Source organism: Calliphora vicina, chromosome 2 (assembly GCF_958450345.1).
Source record: "Calliphora vicina chromosome 2, idCalVici1.1, whole genome shotgun sequence".
Classification (NCBI taxonomy): domain Eukaryota; kingdom Metazoa; phylum Arthropoda; class Insecta; order Diptera; family Calliphoridae; genus Calliphora; species Calliphora vicina.
Window position 1 is genome coordinate 41,230,601 of NC_088781.1, and position 25,054 is coordinate 41,255,654.

Genomic DNA, 25,054 nt, shown 5'->3' on the forward strand with positions numbered 1-25,054 from the left:
AAAATTTAAAAACAAAAAATTGCGCCGCCAAACAAGTTGGCAGTGTAAACATTTTGTGTTTGTAACAGTGTCATTTAACAGCAAAAACAAAAATTGCATTTGCAAGCAAAAAACACAACTGCATTTTATTTTGTATTTGCAAATTTTCCTTACATTTAAACAATAAAAAGGTATTTACATGCTTTTTTCAAAGCATTTGTAAGAAAAGCAGTGTTAATTGCTGAGCACATTTAAACGGACGCTGAAAACGAAAAAATCCTGCAAATTATAAAAAATAATTAAATAAATTTTGAAAAAAATTAAAATAAATTACAAAGGTTCGTCTACAAATTAAAAATCTTTTAAATGGAAATTAAATTGCAACGACAAATTTTTTTGCACTACTTGCCAGCCATTTATAAATAAGTGTTATCTAAGAATTTTATTTAAGGCAATTAATTATATTATTTGTTTAATAATATAATCTATTAACATTATGAAATGTTGTTTATAATTCATAAAAGTAACTCAAGTGTCACTAAAACGTCCATATCAGTGAATTTTAAATAAAATAATCATGTTACATCGTATTACAAAGCCCGCAAATGAATAAATTAATACATAATCAAAAGCTGTAGCGTAAAAAAAAGTGTTAATTGTTTATGAATATTTATTGAAAAGTTATTAATAATAACAATTTGCATTAAGAATGCCATAAATTAGCCAGCCAACAATTCAACATGATTGATTTGAGAATTGAGTTTAACAACCTTTTAATAAGAATCATTGGCATATAATTATTTCTTGGATTGTTTTATTTATTTAAAAATAAAGTTGTTAATTTTTTGTTTAAATTCTTTATTGTGAATTTTTTTTTTTTTGTAAAAATTGCACTTGAATGATTTCATTTAAACCGCTTTGATACTGCAATGTCATTGTTTTGGGCGAACGCCAATAATTGCCAAATTTTTTTGTTGTTTTTTTATGTTTGAAATTTATTGCTAAAACGTGATTTTTTGTCAAATTTAATTAGAGATTATTTTTTGAAAGTACATTTAAACGTTTAAATTAGTACAACTTATTATTTTCAAATTAATTAATTTAACAAGTTTGTGTTTTTTTAAATGAAAGTACATAAAAAATATTAAACATGTGAAAAATATTTCCGCAAGTTTGTTGCAATAAGTTCAAAAGCGGATGTAATAAATTTGACAGAAGTGTTTGAAATCAAAATTATAAAAAAAAATTTTGCATTACTCAAAGAAAAAACAAAAAATTCATATTAAGATCTGCAGATTAAGCTAAAATTGTTATTTATAAAGATCTACAATTGAAACCAAAATTTGAATTTACATAGATCTACAATGGAAGTTAAAATTCTTATTTTTCAAGGACCTATAGCTGAAGCAGAAATTATTAAAAAATATCTGCGATTGAAGCTAAAACTGTTCCTTATAATGACTTAAAGTGATCTTCAAAACCGTTTATGATTGAAGCTAAAATTGTTTAAATCTAATAGATCTTCAAATGAAGAAAAAAAAATTATAATTAAAGATCTTTTACTGAATCTAAAATTGTTTTTTTTAATGATATACTGCTGATGATCTGTGATTAAGGCTGAATTTAGTTTCCACAAGACTCTACGAGTGAAGCTCAAAGATAAAGCTCTGCGATCGATGTTAAATTCAGTATTTATTAAGATCTTGTGTTAAATAAAACATTGATCTTGTTCAAGATCTAAAACTTAAACAAAATTTGGTGTAAGTGAGGATCTAAGAATATAGCCATCATAAACATACAATTTAAGCTATATTAGGTCTGTATAAAAGTCTATATTTGTAGAGTCTATAATGGTCAATAGAGCTTATAATGGAAAATATTTTTCATCAGAAAGATCTTCGGTTTAAGCTAAAATTGTCTTTATTAATTTCTATTATTGAAGCTAATATTGGTCTTTATAAAGATCTACGATTGAAGCTAAAATTGTTTTTTATTGAAGTAAACATTTTTTTTTTAACAGTTTTGAAGCTAAAATTCTTCCTAATTAAGGTGTACGATTCATGGCAAAATTATTTCTTATAAAGATCTACTATTGAATCGTGATATGATCTGTATAATGATCTACTACTGAAACCAAAATTGATTCTTATAAAGATTTACTATTGAATCTTGATTTAATCTGTACAATGATCTACGTCTGAATACAAAATTGTTTCTTATAAGATCTGCTATTAATTCTTGATTTGGTCTGTACAATGATCTACGATTGAAGCAAAAATTGTTTCTGATCTACGAATGGTGCCAAAATTGTTTCTTATAATGATCTACTATTCAATCTTTGATAATGATCTACATTTGAAGCCAAAATCGTTTCATATAAAGATCAACAATTTAAGCCAAATTTTTTTTTATAAAGATCAGCAATTGAAGCCAAAATCGTTTCTTAAAAAGATCTACGTTTGAAACCAGAATGGTTTTTTATACAGATCGAATATTGAAGCCAAAATGATTTGGTCTGTACAATGATCTATGATTGAAGCCAAAATTGTTTCTTACACTGATCTACGACTGAAGCCAAAATCGTTTTTTATAAAGATCTAATTGCTATTGAATCTTTATATGATCTGTACAATGATCTACGACTGAAGCCATAATCGTTTATTATAAAGATAAGCAAAAATGGTTTCTTATCTACAACTGAAGTCAAAATTGTTTCTTATCTACGATTGAATCTTAATTTGCTATAATGATCTACGATTGAAGCTAAAATATTTTATTATAGAGATCTACAATAGTAGTTTAAATTCTTTATTATAAGGATCAACGATTGAAGCCAAAATTGTCTCTTACAAAGATCTACGCTTGAAGCCAAAATCGTTTCTTATAAAGATCTACTTACTATTGAATCTTGTTATGATCTGTACAATGATCTATGACTGAATCCAAAATTGTTTCTTATAAATATCAACGATTGAAGCCATAATCGTTTCTTATATAGATAAGCAAAAATTGTTTGTTATCTACGATTGAATCTTAATTTGATATAATGATCTACGATTGAAGCTAAAATTTGTTATTATAAAGATCTACAATTGTAGCTTGAATTCTTTATAATAAAGATCTACGATTGAAACTAAAATTGTTTCATATAAAGATCTACGATTGAAGCTAAAATCTTTACTTATTAAGATCTACGATGACGACAACATTGTTCCTTACAAAGTTTTACGATTAAACCAAAATTGTTTCTTAAAATAAAGATTCTACTATTGAAGCTAAAATTTTCTTAATAAAGATCTATGATTGAAACTGAAATATTCTTTATAAAGGTCTATGAATGAAGCCGTTATTGGTCTTTATAAAGATCTGTGATTGAATTTAAAATCTTGTTTTTTTTGGCGGGATTTTTTTTTAATTTTTAGCTTTTATTTTGAAATATTTGTGCAATATAAACATATGAATTCCGCGCCAAAAGAACTGCTCATCTTTTGAGACCAAGAACGAATCAAGCCAATTTCAGATACTCTGTTCAAAGTTGAAGCATATCCCAGACAGTGTGTTCTGCATCGATCGAAACAAATAGTATTCGGTTGGGACAAGATCAGGACTCCATTCATTCTAAATAGTTTTTAATAGGTAACATGCAAAATGTGGCCGAGCATTGTCATGGTGGAATATTACGGATTCATGTCTGGTCGTTTGTCGGCTTCAAACGAATCAGTTGTGTTCGATACAGGTTCCATGTGATGGTTCGGCCAGAGTTCAATAGGTAGGACCATTTTGCTTCCACCAAATACAGAGAATTACCTTAGCGCCATGAATATTTGTCTTTGGTGTCGATTCGGCTGATTGGCCGGGCTTCACATCCGATCTCTTAGTCTTTGGGTTATTGTAATGGATCCATTTATCACGGCAATTAATTCGGTGCAAAAATGATTTTTATTTATAGCGTTCAAACATTATTCCGGACATGCTATGTCGTCTTTCAAGGTCTCTCGGCTTCAGTTCATATGGTACCCAATTTCTCCGCTTTTGGGTGAATCCTGCTGATCGCAAACATTTTGAAATTACTCTTGTTGAGTTTTTCAACAATCTTCATGGAGTAATGCCTCCAATTCTGGATCCATAAGCTTTGGTGTGCTTCAGCAGCACTAAAAGTTTTGCGATTGAAGCGAAAACTGGTTTTAAAAAGGACCAGTGTTTGAAGTATAATTTGGTTTTTCAACAATCTTCATGGAGTAATGCCTCCAATTCTGGATCCATAAGCTTTGGTGTGCTTCAGCAGCACTAAAAGTTTTGCGATTGAAGCGAAAACAGGTTTCAAAAAGAACCAGCATTTGATGTATAATTTGGTATTTATCAATGTCTTGGATTGAAAATTATATTGGTTTCTATAAAGATCTAAAATTGAAGCTTAATTTGGTAGTGGTAAAGATCAATATTTCCTTTAATTTAGGTCTTCTAAATTACTATTTTGGTTTTAAACTAATTGTTTCAACTTATTTCTCTTTACAGATGCAGACAATAAACTGTCTCCAATATCTGTTAGCCTTGAGTATTTTCTGTTGCTGTAATGGTTACAACATCTTGTTTATGTGTCCTTTTCCAGCACCCAGTCATTGGTTGTGGCTGGAACATTTTCAAAGAGATCTACTAAGAAGAGGGCATCACATAACAACCGTAAACAATCATCCCACAAAATCTCCTCATCCAAATTTAACAGAAATTATAATAGATCCCAAATTTGATATACCCTACTACTGTAAGTATTGTAAATCAATGTTTTAAGAAATTATTTTAAACTTTTCTGCATAATTCTAGTTCCCAAAGAAAACGTCTTCAAATTGCAGTATGTCAGCGACTTTCAAAATCTACAAATGTGGTGGCATGTTGGTTTATTAACCTCCGATTATGCTCTAAACAATACCAAAGTCAAGTCATTGATTGAAAGTAGTGATAAGAAATTTGATTTGCTCATTTTGGAGCAATTTTTCCATGAGAGTTTTCTAATGTTTGCACATAAATTTAAATGTCCCATTGTGACGATAGGTACCATGGGTTATGCTGATAATATGGATCATGCTATGGGTTTAGTAACACCTTGGTCGGTGATACCACATCTGGTGTTGCCGCACACCGATCGCATGAGTTTTAGCGAGAGAATGTACAACTCATATTTGTCGTTGTATGATGCGGTAATGAGAAGGTGGTTTTATATGCCTCAAATGCAGGAAATGGCTGAAAGACATTTTGGTTCTCATATAAAGGGTAAGAACGATAGAACAAATTATATTATTTTACAGTATAAAGCTATAAATGTTTTCGTTTTTCATTAAAGGTCCTTTGCCTAATGTCAGAGAGTTGGAGAAAAACATATCCTTGATGTTAATTAATAGTCATAGAAGTGTGGATTTGCCCAGACCCAGTATGCCCGGCTTGGTAAATGTGGGAGGAGCTCATATAAAACCGGCCAAGCCTTTGCCGGCAAATTTGAAGGTAAATAATTTAGTAAAACTCAAACATTAAAACAATTTTAATGTATTTTTATAAAATATCCTTTAAGTCCTTTATCGATAATTCTACCCATGGCGTTGTTTACTTTTCTCTGGGTTCCTATATGAAAAGTACCGATATGCCTGAGGATAAAGTTGCCTTGATTTTGCAAGCTTTTGGCAGACTAAAACAAAATGTTCTGTGGAAATATGAAAATGAAAGTATGGGTCATCTGCCTGAAAATGTAATGATACAAAAATGGATGCCTCAAAACGATATCTTAGCTCAACCCAATGTTAAACTATTCATAACACATGGTGGCATATTTGGCGGACAAGAAGGCCTATACTGGGCTAAACCTATGCTTTGTATACCTCTATATGGTGATCAACATCGCAATACCATCAAATCCGTGCGAGCAGGCTATGCTCGTACTCTGACATTTTCAGATATTACCGCCCAAAGTCTACAAAACAACATAGAAATTCTTATAAATGAACCACAGTATAAACAGAAAGCTTTGGAAATGTCTCAAAAGTTCCGTGATAATCCCATACATCCTCTGAATGAGGCCTCCTATTGGATAGAGTATATTGCCCGTTATAAGGGTGCCGACTTCCTAAAATCCTATGGTGCCTTTATGCCTCTTTATCAATATTTACTATTGGATGTTTTATTGTGTGTAGCTGTTGGTTTATTTTTAGTGATATGGTTACCTTTGTATTTAATTAGGGTCTTAACAAAGTTATTATTTAAGAAATCTTCTAAGGAAGATAATGCCGTGAAGCATAAAAAGCAAATGTAAGTGATAATAAGTACAAATTAATTTTAGGTTTAGAAAATAAATAAGTATAATTTAATTTCACGTGATCTTTTGGTTTTAAAACAGCTCTGTGTTTATGCACATGAATTAGCTAAGACAACAACCTGGTAAGCAATATAATCCACAATGACAATGCACAGTGGGGGAACTGTAAAAAAAGTGAAAATAAATCAGTAACTTCTAAACGGATAGACCGATTTTAATATAATTTCCCATGGTTATAGAGGAGGTGTTGATAAGTTTAAGTTTTGAATGTGAGCTTAAACACCAAGGGGGTGCCAAACCACAATGCTTCAAAATCGGGGTATATCAAAAATTAAAAATGATGCCAAATTTTCGATTTGTAAGATTTTTATATATATATAATCTATTATAAGAGATAATTGCTATAACGATATATTATCTTTTATAGTTTATGAGTTATTCTCATTTGAAAATTAAAATTTTTGTTTTTTACTTACCTCAGTCTGCTTTTTTGCCATAATAACGGATCCAAATCTTACCCGATTATCTTGAAATGTCATTGTTTTTAATTAAAAACTAATTTATTAATATTCATTAGAAAGAATTGTTTAAAAACCTCTACTGACTAAAAAGTTATGTTCATTTAAATTAAAAAAAAAATAATAAAAAAGTATTTTTTTGCGAAACTTTTTTTAAAAAAGTTCTTAAATTAATGTTTAGTTATACAGAAAATAGTACCAAAATAAATAATGTGTTTATATTTTTCTGAAAGGTAACATTTTGGGAAGTACTACAGAAGAAAAATAATTTAAAAATTTGTATTACTGCGAGGTCCACAGCCTTTCGAAGTAGATCTATTTGTTATGTAAATTTAAACTTTATGCCAAATTTTCTCTAATCGCATTGCTGCTTTCAAATAATTGAAAACTCTTTTGTATGACCCAATATGTTACGAAATATTTTGCAAAGGAAAATTATAGCCAGAGCATAGCTACCGTCAACGGAGTTAAAAATCTACAAAATACCATTTTTGGGATTTTTGAAATTTTTTTTTTGTGGGATTGTCAAAAATTTCTTTTTCACTTTTGAATTTTTCTATGTATATAAGTTTAAAATTTGATTAAAAAGCGATTCGTAAACAAAACTTTTATTGCATTTTAAAAAATTTAAATTTTTTAAAAAAGTCAGTATTTTATAAATTTTTTAATTCTTAAAAATTTTATACATTTTAGAAAAGAAAATGCAATTTCCTACACGTTGATATAAAATATGGAAATATTTCGGTATTGGAATTTAATACAATCAGAACTGAGGTTTTTCTGAATTTAGTTATATTAAGTGAGACCCCTAATGTTGGTCACCTCGGGCCTACAGAATTTAAAAAATAACCAAAAATTCATTAATAATTTTTAAGCCCGATAGAATTTACTAAAGGATTAACTGTCATACTGCTCTGGTAAATCATCATGAATAGATTGACAATACTTTTAAAATCAATCATCGATTCGCGCAACTTATAGGCGACTTTTATATCGCAAAATTGTGTTCAGAGATGTGGCTTATTTTTGTTTTAATGGGTTTGTTAATAAACAAAATTGCCACATATGGAGTGAGACCAATACACAACAGACCGTAAAGACTTCATTACGTCCACAGTTTGGTGAAGCCGTAGCATTAAAGAGTTACGATAACTTGATATCGAGACCTGTCAACTGATTCGTTTGACTTATGCTATTCCTTATTTTTGGATCATTTATGTTATTCTTTTTTTTGAACTAAATTTCAACCACTTACATCACTTATATGGAATTTTTTTTTTGATATTGTTACGAAATTGTACTTGAATTCAAATATAACGATTTTAAGGGCTGATTTAAAAGTAGCATAATGCTTTCAAATAACAAACTGTAACATATCTGTGGGCATTATTAAATAAAAGCTTTCAGTTGATTTGATAGTAAGTTGGCAACGCTGTATACGAATTCGAATATTCAGTTAAAGAACATTGTATAAAGTATACCACAGATGGCGTATGTGTTAGTAAGATCTAGAATATTCGAATTTTGACAGTTAAAGAACAATCTAGAGTGCAGATGGCAGTGTTATAATAGTCGTGAGTGAGCTTATCAGAGACGCTATTCAAATAAACATCAACTGAGTGCCTTAAAGTGTGCTGTGCTTTTCAATTGAATTCGTGTACATTATAAAGTGTGTCTTTATTTCTGCGAATTTATAAACGTGTATAAAAAAAAACACTGAGTGACTATTTAATTCTGTTGTTGTACATTTTAAATAAATAAAGAGTTGTTACAATTTTCAAACTACTAAACGGCTTTTATTTGCAATCAAAAGTATCCGGTTTATTTAAAGGAAATAAACCAAACGTTTTGAAAAGGTTAAAACGTAACAATACTTTTAGAAAGTATATGGTTTTTTGGCCAAACCCCGTATTTGAACATCAAAATATTTATCGATCGATCGGTCATGTTATTCTTTATACATATAACAAATTCCCAAAAAATTTTAGCCGGAATTGACCACTGTGCAATCCAAGCAAAATTGATCTATTTGTTATTACGTATCAAAAATATGGTTATCTTTAATTTACCTCTTTAGAGCTTATTGCTTTGTTTACTACAAAAACGTATCGATTGTTATCTCATAATTTTTATTTTGTATCATAGACCACTTTAGTTCCAGACTAGCCACATGGTCTTTTGACTCGGAATTAGGGTTTGGGGTTTCCCGGGAAACGGGAATGAAAAATTTCATTTCCCGGGATTCCCGGGAATCTTCTTTTCAACTAGAAAAATAAGTGAAAGAGAATATTATTTTACAAAATTGTTTCATTTTATTAAAAGAAAATTAAAAACAATACATTACAATTCAATTCTACTAACATAAAACAAAAAAATATTTTGGATAAAATATTTGGAGATCATTTGTTACTATAAAATTAAATATTAGCGATATTCATGATGCAGAGCTCTGGTCCTTGTAATAGAGCAATTAAGTGTCAATTTTACAAATTGTGAATGATTGTGAATACCGCTATTATTTCATATAGTAATGATGTATGTTCGTCATAGAACTATTTTTTTAAAAAATTGAGTTTTCAAAATGCATTCAGTAAGTCATTTCTTATTTTAGTGGCAAAGTTTCCAGACACCAAGAAAACTCTCTTGGCTTTATCATTAATAAAGCATTATTAAGACAATCTAAATTTTTTCTCCGATTGCTACTTGCTTCAAATAAAGCTAATTCTAGCTTAAAACGACTTTTAGCATTTGATTTTAAATGTTTAGGAAATTCTTTTTCAATATTGATTGAATTATCTAATTTGTTTTTAAAAGTTGGCTCCATTTGTATTTCGGAAACATCATCGTCATTGCTTTGAACTGATGAGGGAACATTGCGGTTAAATAGGCGTATATATGAACATTGTCTTTTTGTATTATAATTTAGCTTATTATTATTATTATTATTAGGAAAATTACATAAGTCTGCTGTTATATTGTTTTACATTTTACTGCAAGAACCATTGTTTGAGAAATCGTAGAATTTTTAGATAACAGCTGTTCATAAAGAGTGTTCATCATAGCAAAATGTCGGCTTAATGCTTCTACTGTATCCTTAATGGGGTTTAAAACCTCCACTAATATTTGGAACAAGCCATTCATCAAACAGATGTTATATTTAAATGTATTAAAGTATTTTTAATTAATTTTAAATTTAATTTTAATTTTATTTAATTTTATTTAATTTTATTTAATTTTAATTTTATTTAATTTTACGGGAATTCCCGGACCCCAAACCCTACTCGGAATCCATATGTTGTCAGAAAGAAAGGTCAATTGCCAATACTTTGGATAAATTTATATTGTACAAATGTAACAATTTGAAAAACTCCTGCATTTTTAAGTCATAGACCCATAAATATTTGTTAAAAACTAGATGCTAAAAGTTCTGGAATTATAATATTATAGTTTTGTCCGCTAAGATCATTGTAGAAGGTGTGTGTTTATTAAAAGCACATAGTGAATAGATAAAGAGTTGTTACAATTTTAAACTACTAAACTACTTTCATTTGCAATCAAAAGTATAAGGTTTATTTAAAGGAAATAAACCAACGTTTTTAAAAGGTAAAATTGTAACAATATTAACCCCCACATTCATAAACAAAATTACTTTTAAGGGTTAAAATAAAATTTAGTTGAAACTCATTTTAAGCCTAAAATAGCTTTGTTAAAAATTCGTATTCATTATACCCTACACCACCATAGTGGGGAGGGTATTATGCGTTTCTGCAGATGTTTGTAACGCCCAAAAATATTAGTCTAACACCCACTTTAAAGTATACCGATCGACTTAGAATCACTTTCTGAGTCGATTAAACGATGTCCGTCCGTCCGTCTGGCTGTCTGGTCGGCTGGCTGCCCATGTAAACCTTGTGTGCAGAGTACATGTCGCAATTTTGAAGATATTTCCATCAAATTTGGTACATAGTACTTTTTCGGTCCAGGGACTAAGCCTATTGAAACTGGCTGAAATCGGTCCATAATTTCACCTAGCCCCCATACAAATGTCCTTCGGAAATTGGACTTTATCGGTCATAAATGTTTAATTTATATATGTATCTCCAGAAATTCCGCTCCTAATAAGTTTTATATATACAAAATTCATGTCACCAAATTTTGTTACGATCGGTCCATAATTAGTCATAGTTCCCATATAGACCCGCATCCGAAAATCACTTTAACGTGCATAAATCGCTTAAAAATTCAACATAGTTAACTTTAATATAGACATAAATTGGTCATAACTCCCATATAAGGCCCACTTCCGAAAATCACTCAAAAATATAAATTATTGAAATTTTAAAAGAAAAATGTTTTTGCTCTTTTACTTAGTGTAGGGTATTATATGGTCGGGCTTGACCGACCACACTTACTTACTTGTTTTTTATTTATTTTTATTCTGTGATGGTAACACTATAACATTTATGTGCCACTTCAATCATATTGCAGCAAAATAAGGAATATTAATTAATAAAGTACTCGTACTAAAATCTTTTTTTTGGCCATGATTGTGAATAAGTATTTCGTTAGTTTGTAGCCTGAGTCACCAAACAGGTGTCCACTTAACTAATTGATTTGATATTATTTATTCATTGTCATAAACTATCTCAAGATAGTCCCACTGTACTCATTATATCGTGAGTGGATGTTATCATATGTGGGACAAATACTGCTACACATATTTACGGCCATTTACACAATGTACGATTATTTCATTTTAACCGGACCATTTAACCAACGGTTACCGATTTACGTTTCACCATCATTTGATTACTTAACCAAAGCATTCAGTAGAAAGTATGGCAATAATGCATACATTTGTTTACGAAAAATAGTGTAATGAAAGATTGAAATATAAAAAATTGTCTAAAAGTCGTCATAAAAAATAATAATTTGTGTTTTCTTAGTGGTATAATAAAAAAACGTATAAAACTCAAAAATATTAAGGTACCTAACTGTAAAATTTACAGAACAAACTGAACAACAATTACTGAAAACCAATAAGGAAAAGTGCACATTTGTTGTTTGGTTTGTAAGTGCAATATCCGGGTGGTATATGGATCACCTCGTGCAAAATTTACTTTTCTTCGCTTTACACTTTTAAAAATTATAAATATTACAAAAATATAAATGTTTTTCCATGTTCTTTTATTATATTTCTTACAATTAAGATGCTAACCGGCGTAATTTATTCGGTTATATTTAACAGCAACTTTGTTGTTAAATAGTGTCAATTAAGAATTAATCGTACAATGTGAAATTCATATTAGCCTAACTTGCGGTTAAAGTTCACGTTAACTTTTAATCGTACATTGTGAAAATGGCCGTTAATGTATTTTTTGTATTTAACAAAATGTATAGCATACCTTAGGGTGTACTTCATAAATACAACCATTGTGATTGATTAAAACTGTGAATACATTGTTGCTTTTCATTCATTCATTCAGGCCTCAATCAAAATCAGTAACAAACAATATTTGTTAAAAAAGAAAACAAACAAGCCCACCATTTGAGTAAAAAATATTTTCATATTTTGTCTAGTTAAAATCTCCATAAAACTCAACAACAAACTTAAATGATACATAATTAAATCACGATTCTTAACAATTCCTTACCCCAAAGCTCCCACACAAATGCACGTTTATTTTATAGACGAAGAAAATAACCATAAAAACTTCTTAAATAAACAATAATAAACTTATTTTTTTGGTGTGTAAAATTGTCTAAGTTGAGAATATAGTTACGTGATAATAAATAAACCATAATAAAAAAAAACTCGAAAAAATAAACAAAAAATAATCAAACGCTATTTTGATACTGTCAAATTAACGTCATACCGTTGAACTGTAAGTGATTTTAAGTAGATAAACAAGCAACAATGTTTCAATTGAGCTTTAAGAAGCAAAAAAAAAAAACAACTTGGTTTAGAATTTTTGGCTTTTGGTTTTCTTTTTGCAAAAGATTTTTAAAAAAGTCAACATCCGGTTGTTTAAAATAATAGACAAACATACTTATATCAATTTACCAACAAACTCATATGTGTGATATCAGTTCTATGAATTATTTTTTTCTTCAATTTTAATTTAAATATTATTAATATTGTATTAATATAAATCTGTATATCATTAACTGGGTTTAAATTATATAAATAATTTATTTAATATCTAGCTGTGTATGTGTTGTATCGTACCAGGCAAATTTTTTTTAGGTTTTTAAGGATTTTCCCAAAACAAATGAGAGTTGTTTAAGTTACACGTGTAGCATCATTATAAATACATTCATATTTATTGGTATATAGGGATTTTACTTGGAATTTTGATTTTATGAAATAACTTGTTTTAAACGATATTTCATTATCACTAATCAATTTCGAATTTAGGCCAAAAATTAAAAAAAATATTTTTTTATTGGGGACATGACTTAAAAACGCGTTTTTTTTTAAATTTTTTGCTTTAGCATTGAAACATTTGTACAATATAAATTTATTCAAATTATTGGCCATTGTTAACTATGAAATTTTCCCATCTTTCTGACAACATATGGATTCTGAGCCATCGTTTGAGACCAAGAACGAATGAAGTTAATGTTTCAAAGTGAAGCGCATCCCAAAGAGATCGTTCTTCATCGAGCGAAACAAGTAGTGGACTTTCTAAATACATTTTAATCGGCCTAGCGTTGTCATGATGCAATATTACGGTTTTTTGTCTGGCCGCATATTCTGGGCGTTTTTCGGCCAATTCTCGCTTCAAACGAATCAGTTGCATTCGGTACTGTTTCCCTGTGATGGTCTGGTCAGATTTCAGCAGCTCATAATAGATATGACCCTTTTGATTCCATGGATATTTGGCTTCACATACGATCTCTTACGATTCGAGTTGTCGTAATGGATTCATTCTTCATCGCAAGTAATGATTTGGTGCAAAAATGATTTTGTTTAATAGCGCTCAGTGGTATGAGAATAAAAAAATAGGGAAATAAATCTGTAACTTCTAAACCATTACGCCGATTTGAATGAAATTTCACATGCGCAAAGAGGAAGTGTATTCGAGTTTAACCTCATGACCCCACCAGGAGCGTGACCAGGGGTTCCCAAAGTAGGACACCTCGGGTATGTTCAATTTTTAAAATTATCCTATTTCTTCGTTTGTGTTCCGATTTAAAAAAAATTACACATACAGAATCTCCTCTTCGAGCACTACATATCAATTATCTCTTATAGCTTAGGAGATATTCGAATTTGAAAATTTAATTTTCAACATTTTTACCCACCCTACACCAGTTTTTTGGTGACCGCGGTTCCAAATATTCTCCGATTTTATCCATTTTTCTTTTATAGGATTAACAATATATCTATATATCAAATAAAGAAAGAAGTGTTTAAAAATCATGACTAAGTTCAAAGTTACATGCATTTGAATATAAAAAAATTAAAAAAGACGATTTTTCGCAATTTTTTGGGATAAAAGTACTTTTATTCTTTTTAAGTTATCTAAAAATTTTCTAAGAGGATGTATAATGAATTTGTACTTTTTGAAAAGTTAACTTTACGCAAAATATTTTAAATGAAAAAAACATTTATAATTTTTGATATCGACGGAATCAGGTCCATTTAAAAAATGCCTATTTTTTATGTAAAATTCAACTTTAGGGCAAAAATTCTCAAATCGCATACTCGATATCAAAATATAGTAACCTATTTTAGAAGGCCCAATAAGTTCTTAATTATCTTGTAAAGGGTTCCGATAACCCCGCCCCTATTATGGATATTATAGCCAAAAAACGAAAAAATCCCATTTTTGGGATTTTTCAAGATTTTTTTGGGAATTGCGGGATACTTGATTACAAATTTTAAAATTTGTTTTTATTTTTCCATTTTCAATAGAAAAATCTACATAACTGTGAAATTTCATTAAAAAATATTAATAGATAAAAATTTTATTTCAATTTGAAAAATTTGTATCTATGCAAAATTCAATAAAAAGCATTTTTTGTCATGTTTTTCAAAAAACTATTCCATGAATTTTTTAATTGTCAAAAGTTATATACATTTTTGAAAAGTAGACAAAATCCTCTATCCATTGATATATAACATGTCTACCTTTTGTTTTTTACGTGTCAAATAAATTAGGGAAAACGTAACAACTCGCTGAGAATTTACCTAGCACTGTTATTTACATTCATAAAAATGTTATTATGTAGGCAACATGCTTTTTTATGAATTTCTATGTTAGTTAAATTCTCAGCGATTTTTCTAAATTCTAAACTTAAACTCGACTACGCTTTCTCTTTGCGCATGTGAAATTTCATTCAAATCGGCGTAAGGGTTTAGAAGATACAGATTTATTTCCCTCTTTTTTTATTCTCATACCACTGTGTAGCGTTCAAGCAGCATTTCAGACATGCAAAATCATTTTTCACGGTCCCTCAGCTTTAATTCGTATAGTATCCTATTTCCCAGATTTTGTGTGAATCCAGCTGCTTGAAATCGTTTTGAAATTCCTGACTGATTAGCTCCCAATAATTTTGCAAGCTCTTGTTTAGTTTGACAATAATCTTCATTGAGTAATGTATCCAATTCTTGGTCTTCAAACTGGTTTGGCTTCTGAACTGCACAAAGCATCTCTCGCGCGTTGAAACCGATGAAACACATTCACCATATGCTTCCATGAGCAATCAGTGTGCTTCAGTGGCACTTTTTTTTCAAATTAAAGAAGTAAATCAAAACTTCCCGCATATGGAGCTTCGTTGCTACAAAATTCAAAATTTTCGAAGCAATAAAAAACTTTTTCATGATATATAAGGTATTAAAAACAAAATCCGCTTTCAAAAGATACGTCATCTATTGTAAATCCCGAATTTTTAAGTTATACACCCAATAGTTTTAATATCAGCTATGCCTCTAGGTCTACTCTATGAAGTAAAGGTTCAAAAATTAATTTTATTCATTGATATTTTTCGTTTCAATGGATTCCAACAAATCAAAATTGCTATATGCATGTTTTTTTTGTAGCACAGTATTATATTTAATTAAAATCAAAAAACGTTTGATATTTTAGTTAGTTTAACCAAAATCGTAATCATTATAATCGCAATTTTTTGGATAATTCGATAGAATATTTTAATTTGTATAAGTCGTCAAACATACATATGTATCTGAACTTGTATTCCAAAGCCAGTTTTAGTAGGCAGTCATGACGTTAAGTGTATATTTGAAAGTCTAATCAGCTCTTTACACAAAACTAACTTAACTTGTGGCTGTTTCGAAAATTACCACGAAAGGGTAACGAATCATGATTCAGCAACTCTGATATATAAAGATTTTTACAAAATGGCCCTTGAAAATTCCACACAAATTCTCCAGCAATCTCCTAATTGGTAGATTTTTGTAACTTAAGATTTACCATTGCCATACCATTTGCAATTTCCACATTTTTCATTTGCGACCTCATAAGTATATATTTTCTGAATCGTTATAGATGGCAGACAAGATACAGCCACATCCGTTTGTGTGTTGAAATCAGGCGAACCTTCGTGTCTCACATTTAAAAAAAAATCGCTAAAAATCCATTCAATGATCCGAATGAGTGGAAATTTAAAATGTCCTTCAAAAGATCTATGAAAAATACACTTAAAAGTGTATCTCTTTTAGTTCAAGATATATGTATTTAGGTTTATTTATTAAACCCTTCACCTTCGTGGGAAAGGTATATATAAGTTTGTCATTGCGTTTGTAATTTCCACAATATAATTTTTCGACCCTATAAAGTATATATTCTGGATCCTTAAAGATAGCGGAGTGGATTAAGCCTGTCTGTTGAAATCAATTTTCTGAAGACCCCAGATATCTTCGGGATCCAAATCTTCAATAATTCTGTCAGACATGCTTTCGAGGAGGTTCATATTTAAAATCAGCAAAATGGGTCCACAAAAGGCTGATATATGAGGAAAAAAACAGAACAACCTCGATTTTTGACTTATATTTGACCTATATCTGTATTACTAAGTCATTAATATAGACAATTTGGATATCTAATGATAGATATTTCAAAGACCTTTGCAACGACGTATATAAGACCATAGTAAGTTGGGTTAAAATCGGAAAAAATATTTTTGAGCCCGAATTTTTTTTTTCACCAAAAAAAATTAAAAAAAAAATTTTAAATTTAAAAACTTTAAAAAAAATTTTAAAATATCTCGAAAAATTTTTTTTTTCCAAAAAATAAAAAAACTTTAGAAAAAAAAAATTTTTGTTTACAAAAAAATATTTAAAATTTGTATTTTGAAGTATAATTTGGTAAAAAAATTAAAAAAAAACAATTTTTTTTAAAAAATTTTAAAATAACAATTCGAAATTTTTTTTTTGCCAAAAAATAAAAAACAACTTTGGAAAACAAAATAAATTTTGTTTACCTAAAAATATTTAAATTTTTATTTGTATTTTGAAGTATAATTTGGTGAAGTTATATTAGATTCGGCACATCCGAATATAGCTCTCTTATTTTGCTCTATCTTTTTTTCGTTTTTTAGATATGGCGGGCCTACGACAAGGGTTATACAAACATGGATGTCTTTCGAGGATCGGTGCTTTGCGTTTTTATTTTGCAATTTGGATACTTCCTTTTTGTGAGCAAAATTTTAGGTTCAAAACTTTCGAATTGTATGCGCACTTTCCGGATCATATAAAATTTTTTTATATATTTCCGAAGAAAAATTGTTATTATAAAAGAAAAAATAAAGGGGCTTTTTTGGAAAAAAACGTAAAAAATACTGCCTCTTATGTTCCAACATGTGCCAACTTTGGATGTGTGTAACTTTTTATAGTGACGAGATAACTGTTAGCAGTTTTTTTTATTATATTTAGAATTTTATCGCAAATTTTCTTACATCGATTAGTTCATACATTATTTTTCAACATTTTTCTTTAGCAAATGTAATAGAGCCTATGCAACGAAGATTAATGATATCCAACCGGAAGTAAAGGAAGGGAACTTACACTCCAGTAGGTTTTTACTCAATACTATCTTTGAACATTTGATTCATCATCAAAATTGTCGCCATCTGAATATAGATTTCATGGTCATATAAAGAGACACACATAATTATACCCTACACCACCATAGTGGGGAGGGTATTATGCGTTTGTGCAGATGTTTGTAACGCCCAAAAATATTAGTCTAACACCCACCTTAAAGTATACCGATCGACTTAGAATCACTTTCTGAGTCGATTAAGCGATGTCCGTCCGTCCGTCTGGTCGGCTGGCTGGCTGGCTGGCTGGCTGTCCATGTAAACCTTGTGCGCAGAGTACAGGTCGCAATTTTGAAGATATTTCGATGAAATTTGATACATATTATTTTTTCGGCTCAAGGACCAAGCCTATTGAAACTGGCTGAAATCGGTCCATTATTTCACTTAGCCCCCATACAAATGTCCTCCCGAAATTGGACTTTATCGGTCATAAATGTTTAATTTATATATGTATCTCCACAAATTCCGCTCCAAATAAGTTTTACATACACAAAATTCATGTCACCAAATTTTGTTGCGATCGGTCCATAATTAGTCATAGCTCCCATATAGACCCGCTTCCGAAAATCACTTTAACGTGCATAAATCGCTTAAAAATGTTGGTAAACACACAAAATTCAACATAGTTAACTTTAATATAGACATAAATCACACGACCTAATTTCATGGTGATCGGTCCATAATTGGTCATAGCCCCCATATAAGGCCCACTTCCGAAAATCACTCAAAAATATAAATTAATGAAATTTTAAAAGAAATTTTTTTTTGCTCTTTTACTTAGTGTAGGGTATTATATGGTCGGGCTTGACCGACCATACTTTCTTACTTGTTTTATACAATAAAGTGTAGGGGTATAAAACAATTTTACAGTATTTTTTACAGCTAAAAATTATTCATTTCTGGGTTAAAGACACCTCTGTAAAAAGCATCTTAAAAAAAAATAAACTTAAAGCCTTGTTTCTTAAGTCTTTTGTTTTGTTGAATAAACAGCCCTTTTATTACAACTCAAGTGTGTTTGTTTGTTCATTGAGATTTTTTGTGACGTTTTTATACCCACCATCAAAAAAAATGAGCGGTATATTGATTTCGTTATTCCGTTTGTAACAAATCGAAATAATGGAACGATCGTGGAACGAAAAAGTCAGGCGCGGATCCACGGGGGTGAAAACAGGAAATCCCCAAAATCGAAAAGTTTTAGCATAAAAAAGGAAAATGAGAGAAATCTATTGGATTTATGACTGAAAAGTGCGGGATTTAAACTAGATGGCGTACCTTTTGAACTCGGTTTTTGTTTTTAATTACTTATATGTTATTTTTAAGGTACATACAGTGTTGGAAAAAAATAATAGAAATTATGCTTTTCAGTATATTCTGGACCGACACTAGAAGAAGAGAAACACCCCCCTATCATGAGGATCCACAGCCTTGTTTCTATTATTTTTTCCAACAATGTATCTGTAATTTATTCTCACTTACTTATTGAACAATGTAGTGTAAAATATTAAGTTGTATTTGCATCGAAAATGTCGAATTTTGTACCAACAAAGCGTCTTAAGCAGGAAGTTTTGCCTTACTTCTTTAATCTGAAAAAATTATTGAAAGAAAGATTATTGTCAAACTCACCAAGAATTTCAAAAAACATTGGCAGCTACTCAAGCAGCAATTTCAAAATGTTTGTGAGCAGCAGGATTCATCGTAAAGCAGGGAAATTGTATACCATACGAATTGAAGCCGAGAGACCTTGAACGAAATGATGATATATTACAATAACCCGAAGTGTAAGAGATCGTATTTGAAATCCGGCTAAACAGCCGAATCGATACCAACGCCAAATATCATGGCCCTTAGGTAATTCTCAGTATTTGGGGTGGGTTCTGTCTATTATGAGCTGCTGAAATCTGACCAAGGAACGTATACCGAACGCAACTGATTCGTTTGAAGCCGGCATTGGCGAGAAATGTCTAGAATATGCGGCCAGACATGAAACCGTAATATTCCATCATGTCAACGCTCGGGCACATGTTGCAATACCTGTTAAAAACTGTTTAGAAAAAAGTGGTTGGGAAGTTTTGCATCAGCCGCCTTATTGTAAAGACCTTGCCCAGTCTGACTACACAGAGAAAACAGATTCGTGATAGCAACCGAATTTGTTGCCAATCGAATGATTCGGTTGCCCACATAGAATTTTTCAGTTCTGTCAACAGAAAGTCAGTTCATAAAGAAGAATTTCGGTTGAGGCAACCAAACTTTAGTTGTCCCTTCCAAAATTTTATAGCCACAACTGTAAAATTCGGTCACTAAGATAGAATCATTCGATTGGCAACAAATTCGGTTGCTATCACGAATATGTTTTCTCTGTGTACTATTTATTTTGATCGATGAATAACGTTCTCTCTTCACTTCAGAAGAGAGTGTCCGAAAATGGCTTGATTCGTTATTGGCCTCGAAAGATGACCAGTTCTTTTAGGATGGAATCCATATGTTGCCATAAAGATGCGAAAAGGTCATAGTTAACAATAGCCAATACTTGAAATAAATTTATATTGTGAAAATGCTTCAATAGAAGAGCTAAAATTTTTGAAAAATTTCCGCCTTTTTAAGTCATTTAATAATTTAAAAATAAAATTTATTTACAACCCCCTGCCCCCTACTGGTTGACATAGATCCGCATCTGCACTGGATCCTCATAAGATTCTAAGATGATCTAGATATGTCCGTCCGTCTGTTTGTCCGATAGGGCACAAAGGAAAGTATCTAGCTGGCTGGATTTCCACAAATATCGGTCAATGATTTCACATAATAAGGGTATTCAAATGCCCTCGGAATTTCTACCAACTTCTGTGAGGATCGGTCCATAATTGACCCCCAATATAACAAAAAATATTTTGTTGTCAATAAAGCTTTAAATTTTTAAGAAATGAATCACTCTAACAAATTCTGTATAGTTCGGATCGTAACTGATTCAAGTTCCCATAGAAAGCTAAAACTATATATTGATGGTGGGTATACAAGATTCGGTACAGCCGATTATAACACTCTTATTTGATTTATTTCTACTTCCATCGTTTTGTCTTAAAAATATTATTTTACAATTACATAATAAATGGTGAGTTTATCATGTAATTTCTTGGTTAAACTACTTACTTGGAAAGAAACATTGAGTTGGGGTTTAATGTTACAAGCCCTTTTTTACAGTGTGCAACACAACACGCACATGGCTGCTGTGTGGAGTGTGATGTGGTCAGGTAACAGATAGTGAACAGATAGTTTGGTTGCTTGATGGGTTGTTTGGTTGCTTCGTTGGATGTACAGACACATTAAAGCGTAGGACAGACAAAAACATTGACTTTCTCTTTCAGACAAAAAACAAAAACAAGATGACGATGATGATGATGATTTTAATATTGTTGCTGTTGTTTGTTATTTATGTTAAAGCTTTTTGTTTAAGGTTCAAGTGCGCCGATGACGCAGTGTTTCAGTGTTTTTTCTCATATACTGCCTGCCTATCTAAATAACGAATAATTTTACATATTTTTTCGATAAACTGGTTCACTATGAATTTTATTTATTTTTTCTTCAAGAAGAAATAATAAATAGTTTTAGTTTAGTTCACAAAAAAAAAGAGATGCTGTTATTCAAGATTATAAACAAGATCATGGAAATCAGGCTGATGCTGGTGGTGGTGCTTATGATTTCGGTGTTGGTGGTGCCATTAAATTTCTATGAAAAAAATAATTTTTTAGTTGCTTACAAGTGCTGGTTTTTTAGTTTAAAACTTAATTACAAACAAACTAAAAAAACCATCTTCAAAAAAAAGAAATCAAACATGTGTATGACGATGCTCATCTTTTGCCAATGTTGGCCATCAAATTTAACGGATTTCCATAACATTTGAATTATGAATATTGCCTGCTTTTGTTTGTGTTTTTTTTTTTAAATTTTATATAACAAAAAATATCGAACTAATTTAAATTGTTTTTGGCATTTTTGCAAAAGGTTGTTGGTGGTTGAAACATTGATTCAATATTAGATAATATTAATGATGGCTAAATTATACATTTAAAACTATTTAACAGCAGACTAATTTTTGACTTCATTATTTATTTTAAATAAATGTTAGTGATGTTTTTTTGTTTATTAATTTACGTTTGCCTTTTTTATTTTTTAGCATTGTAAAATTTTGGTTTATTAATTTATAAATTTCTTTGTTAAACAAAAATTATCACATTTTATTTTGCCAACAAAATAAAGCACTGTGACAGGCACCTGCCTTAAATATTGTGAAATATTTAAACAAATGTCTTTCATACAATATATTTATAAAAAGGTAAAGAAACGACTTTATATCAATTTGGGTCTTGCTAATTGAAATATTTAATAAATAATATAAAATTTTAGTATCTACTTCATTATATATGTTTGTAGTCTCCACATTTTTCATTTGCGACCCATAAAGTATATATATTCTGGAACGTTGTAATAGCGGAGCTGATATATCCATGTCCGTCTGGCTGTTGAAATACATCAATATATCCAACATAGTCTAAGTTATGGTTCTGCTTAAAATGGAGAAAATCGCCCCATAAATACCTCAATTTGTCCACAATTTTTTTTTCACCAACAATTCTATTTCCTACACCACCAGAGTGGGGATTAGTGTTGATGTTTATAAAGTACAAAAACAATGTCCTAACACTCACCTTAAAGTATACCAAACTGCTCAGGATCACTTTCTAAGTCGATTAAGCGATGTACGTCCGTCCGTCTTTCCGTCCATGTAAACCTTGTAATCAAACTACAGGTCGTAATTTGAAAGGTAAATTTGGTACAAACTTTGCCCCTAGGACTAAACCTATTGAATTTGGTTACAATCGGTCCATTATTTCTCCTAATTGTAAACATATTCAAACCAAATTCAGGACAAATAAGTTTTATATATGTAAGTACTACCAAATTTGGTAACTAACGGTCCACAATTTTCTATAGCTCCCATATAAGCAACTCTCTGAAATATGCTAGTACCCAAAATTTTCATATATGGGGCATTTCATGTCAAGTGAACCAACTTTTGAAATCGATGTCTTCCGATCGGGACCATGGTTAGTTCCATTGGATAGTAATTCAGACACAATTTTTCAACAAGATCGGTCGAGAACTCTCTGAGTTAGAGGGCACGACCTAAGCTTTCATTTGAGCAAAAATTGTATTTCTTGAGTTACAAAATATTTATTTTGATAAATATCCCACTCGCATTCCACTAAGGGACCAAAAATATCTTAAAGGAATAGACCTAAGCTTTCTTTTGAGCAAACGAATTTTATTTAAAAAAGTGCCCATTTTGAATAAAAGTTAGATTTTGCAAAAAAAAGTCAAAAATTGTATGTCTTGAGTTACAAAATATTTATTTTGATAGAGTCTTCAAGGACAATATCTAAACTTTTGTTTGAGCTAAAAAAAAATAAAAAAGGGTCCATTTTGAAAAAAAAGTAAACAAAGTTTTTGATTTTGCAAAAAAAGTCAAAAATTGTATGTTTTGAGTTACAAAATATTTATTTTGATAGATAACCCACTCGCATCCCACTAAGCGGCCAAAAGGGTCTTCAAGGAAAATATCTAAGTTTTATTTTAAGAAAAAAGGGCCCATTTTGAAAAACAAGTCAAAAAAGTTTTTGATTTCGGAAAAAAAATATTATATTTTTTTTTAAATATTTTTTTTCTAAAGATTGAAGAAAGAGATATCTAAAATATTTGGGACACATTTTGCTAAGAACAATAGGTAATAAGTTACATGGATAAGAAAAAACCCCTGCTTGGCCAAAATGTCAAATTTTGACCCCCTCTAACTCAGAGTGTTCTCGACCGATCTTGTTGAAAAATTGTGTCTGCATTACTATCACATGAAATGGATATCATATGGTCGGGCTTGTCCGACTATAGTGGTGTATATATACACCACCATAGTGGGGAGGGTATAATGCGTTTGTGCAGATGTTTGTAGCGCCCAAAAATATTAGTCAAATACCCACCTTAAAGTATACCGATCGACTTAGAATCGCTTTCTGAGTCGATTAAAAGATGTCCGTCGTCCGTCTGGTCGGCTGGCTGGCTGGCTGTCCATGTAAACCTTGTGCGCAGAGTACAGGTCGCAATTTTGAAGATATTTCGATGAAATTTGGTACATATTATCCCGAAATTGAACTTTATCGGTCATAAATGTTTAATTTATATATGTATCTCCACAAATTTCGCTCCAAATAAGTTTAATATACACAAAATTCATGTCACCAAATTTTATTACGATCGGTCCATAATTAGTCATAGATCCCATATATGCCCGCTTCCGAAAATCACTTTAACGTGCATAAATCGCTTAAAAATGTTGGTATACTCACAAAATTCAACATAGTTAACTTTAATATAGACATAAATTACACGACCTAATTTCATGGTGATCGGTCCATAATTGGTCATAGCCCCCATATAAGGCCCACTTCCGAAAATCACTCAAAAATATAAATTATTGAAATTTTAAAAGAAAAATGTTTTTGCTCTTTTACTTAGTATAGGGTATTATATGGTCGGGCTTGACCGATCATACTTTCTTACTTGTTTTCCCTTAATAATGTTTTTATTGAGGTTTTTTTTTAAACAAATTTAAGATTTTATCTTGAAATATTTGTACAATGTAAATTTATATATTGGCCATTGTTAGCTATAACCTTTTCCCATCTTTCTGTCAACATATGGATTCCGATCCAAAGGACCTGTTCATCTTTTGAGGCCAAAAACGAATACAGCCAATATCAGATATTTTGTTCTGAAGTGAAGCGTATCCCAGACAGAGCGTTCTGCATTGATAGAAACAAAATAAGTACACATGAAAACCCCACAATAGCTTCTGAATAACTTCAGTCTCACATCGGAGATTTGGAAAAATGGAAAATTAAGTTCAATGCAACAAAATGTATTCACGTTACATATACTCTAATACGAGAGTATATGTATATATAAATAATATATAAATAATATCAAAATTCCAGAACAGAGCCATGTGAGATATCTCGGTATCCATCTTGATCGCCGTTTAACATAGACCCACCATATTGATGCCAAGGTTACACAAATCAAATTAAAGTCAGTTCAATTGTACTATTGGTCTGCTCTAGACTTGTAAAACCGATATGGCTAT

General features: G+C 30.5%; 1 protein-coding gene across 1 annotated transcript; it reads left to right on the forward strand.

The window, feature by feature from the left end:
• Positions 1-208: 208 nt before the first annotated feature.
• On the forward strand, positions 209-6,332 carry Ugt301D1 (UDP-glycosyltransferase family 301 member D1). Its single transcript, XM_065501278.1, has 5 exons — positions 209-317; positions 4,495-4,741; positions 4,801-5,247; positions 5,318-5,475; positions 5,543-6,332. Exons 2-5 carry the CDS (start codon positions 4,495-4,497, stop codon positions 6,275-6,277), a joined length of 1,587 nt encoding a protein of 528 aa, XP_065357350.1. The 5' UTR covers positions 209-317; the 3' UTR covers positions 6,278-6,332.
• Positions 6,333-25,054: the final 18,722 nt, after the last annotated feature.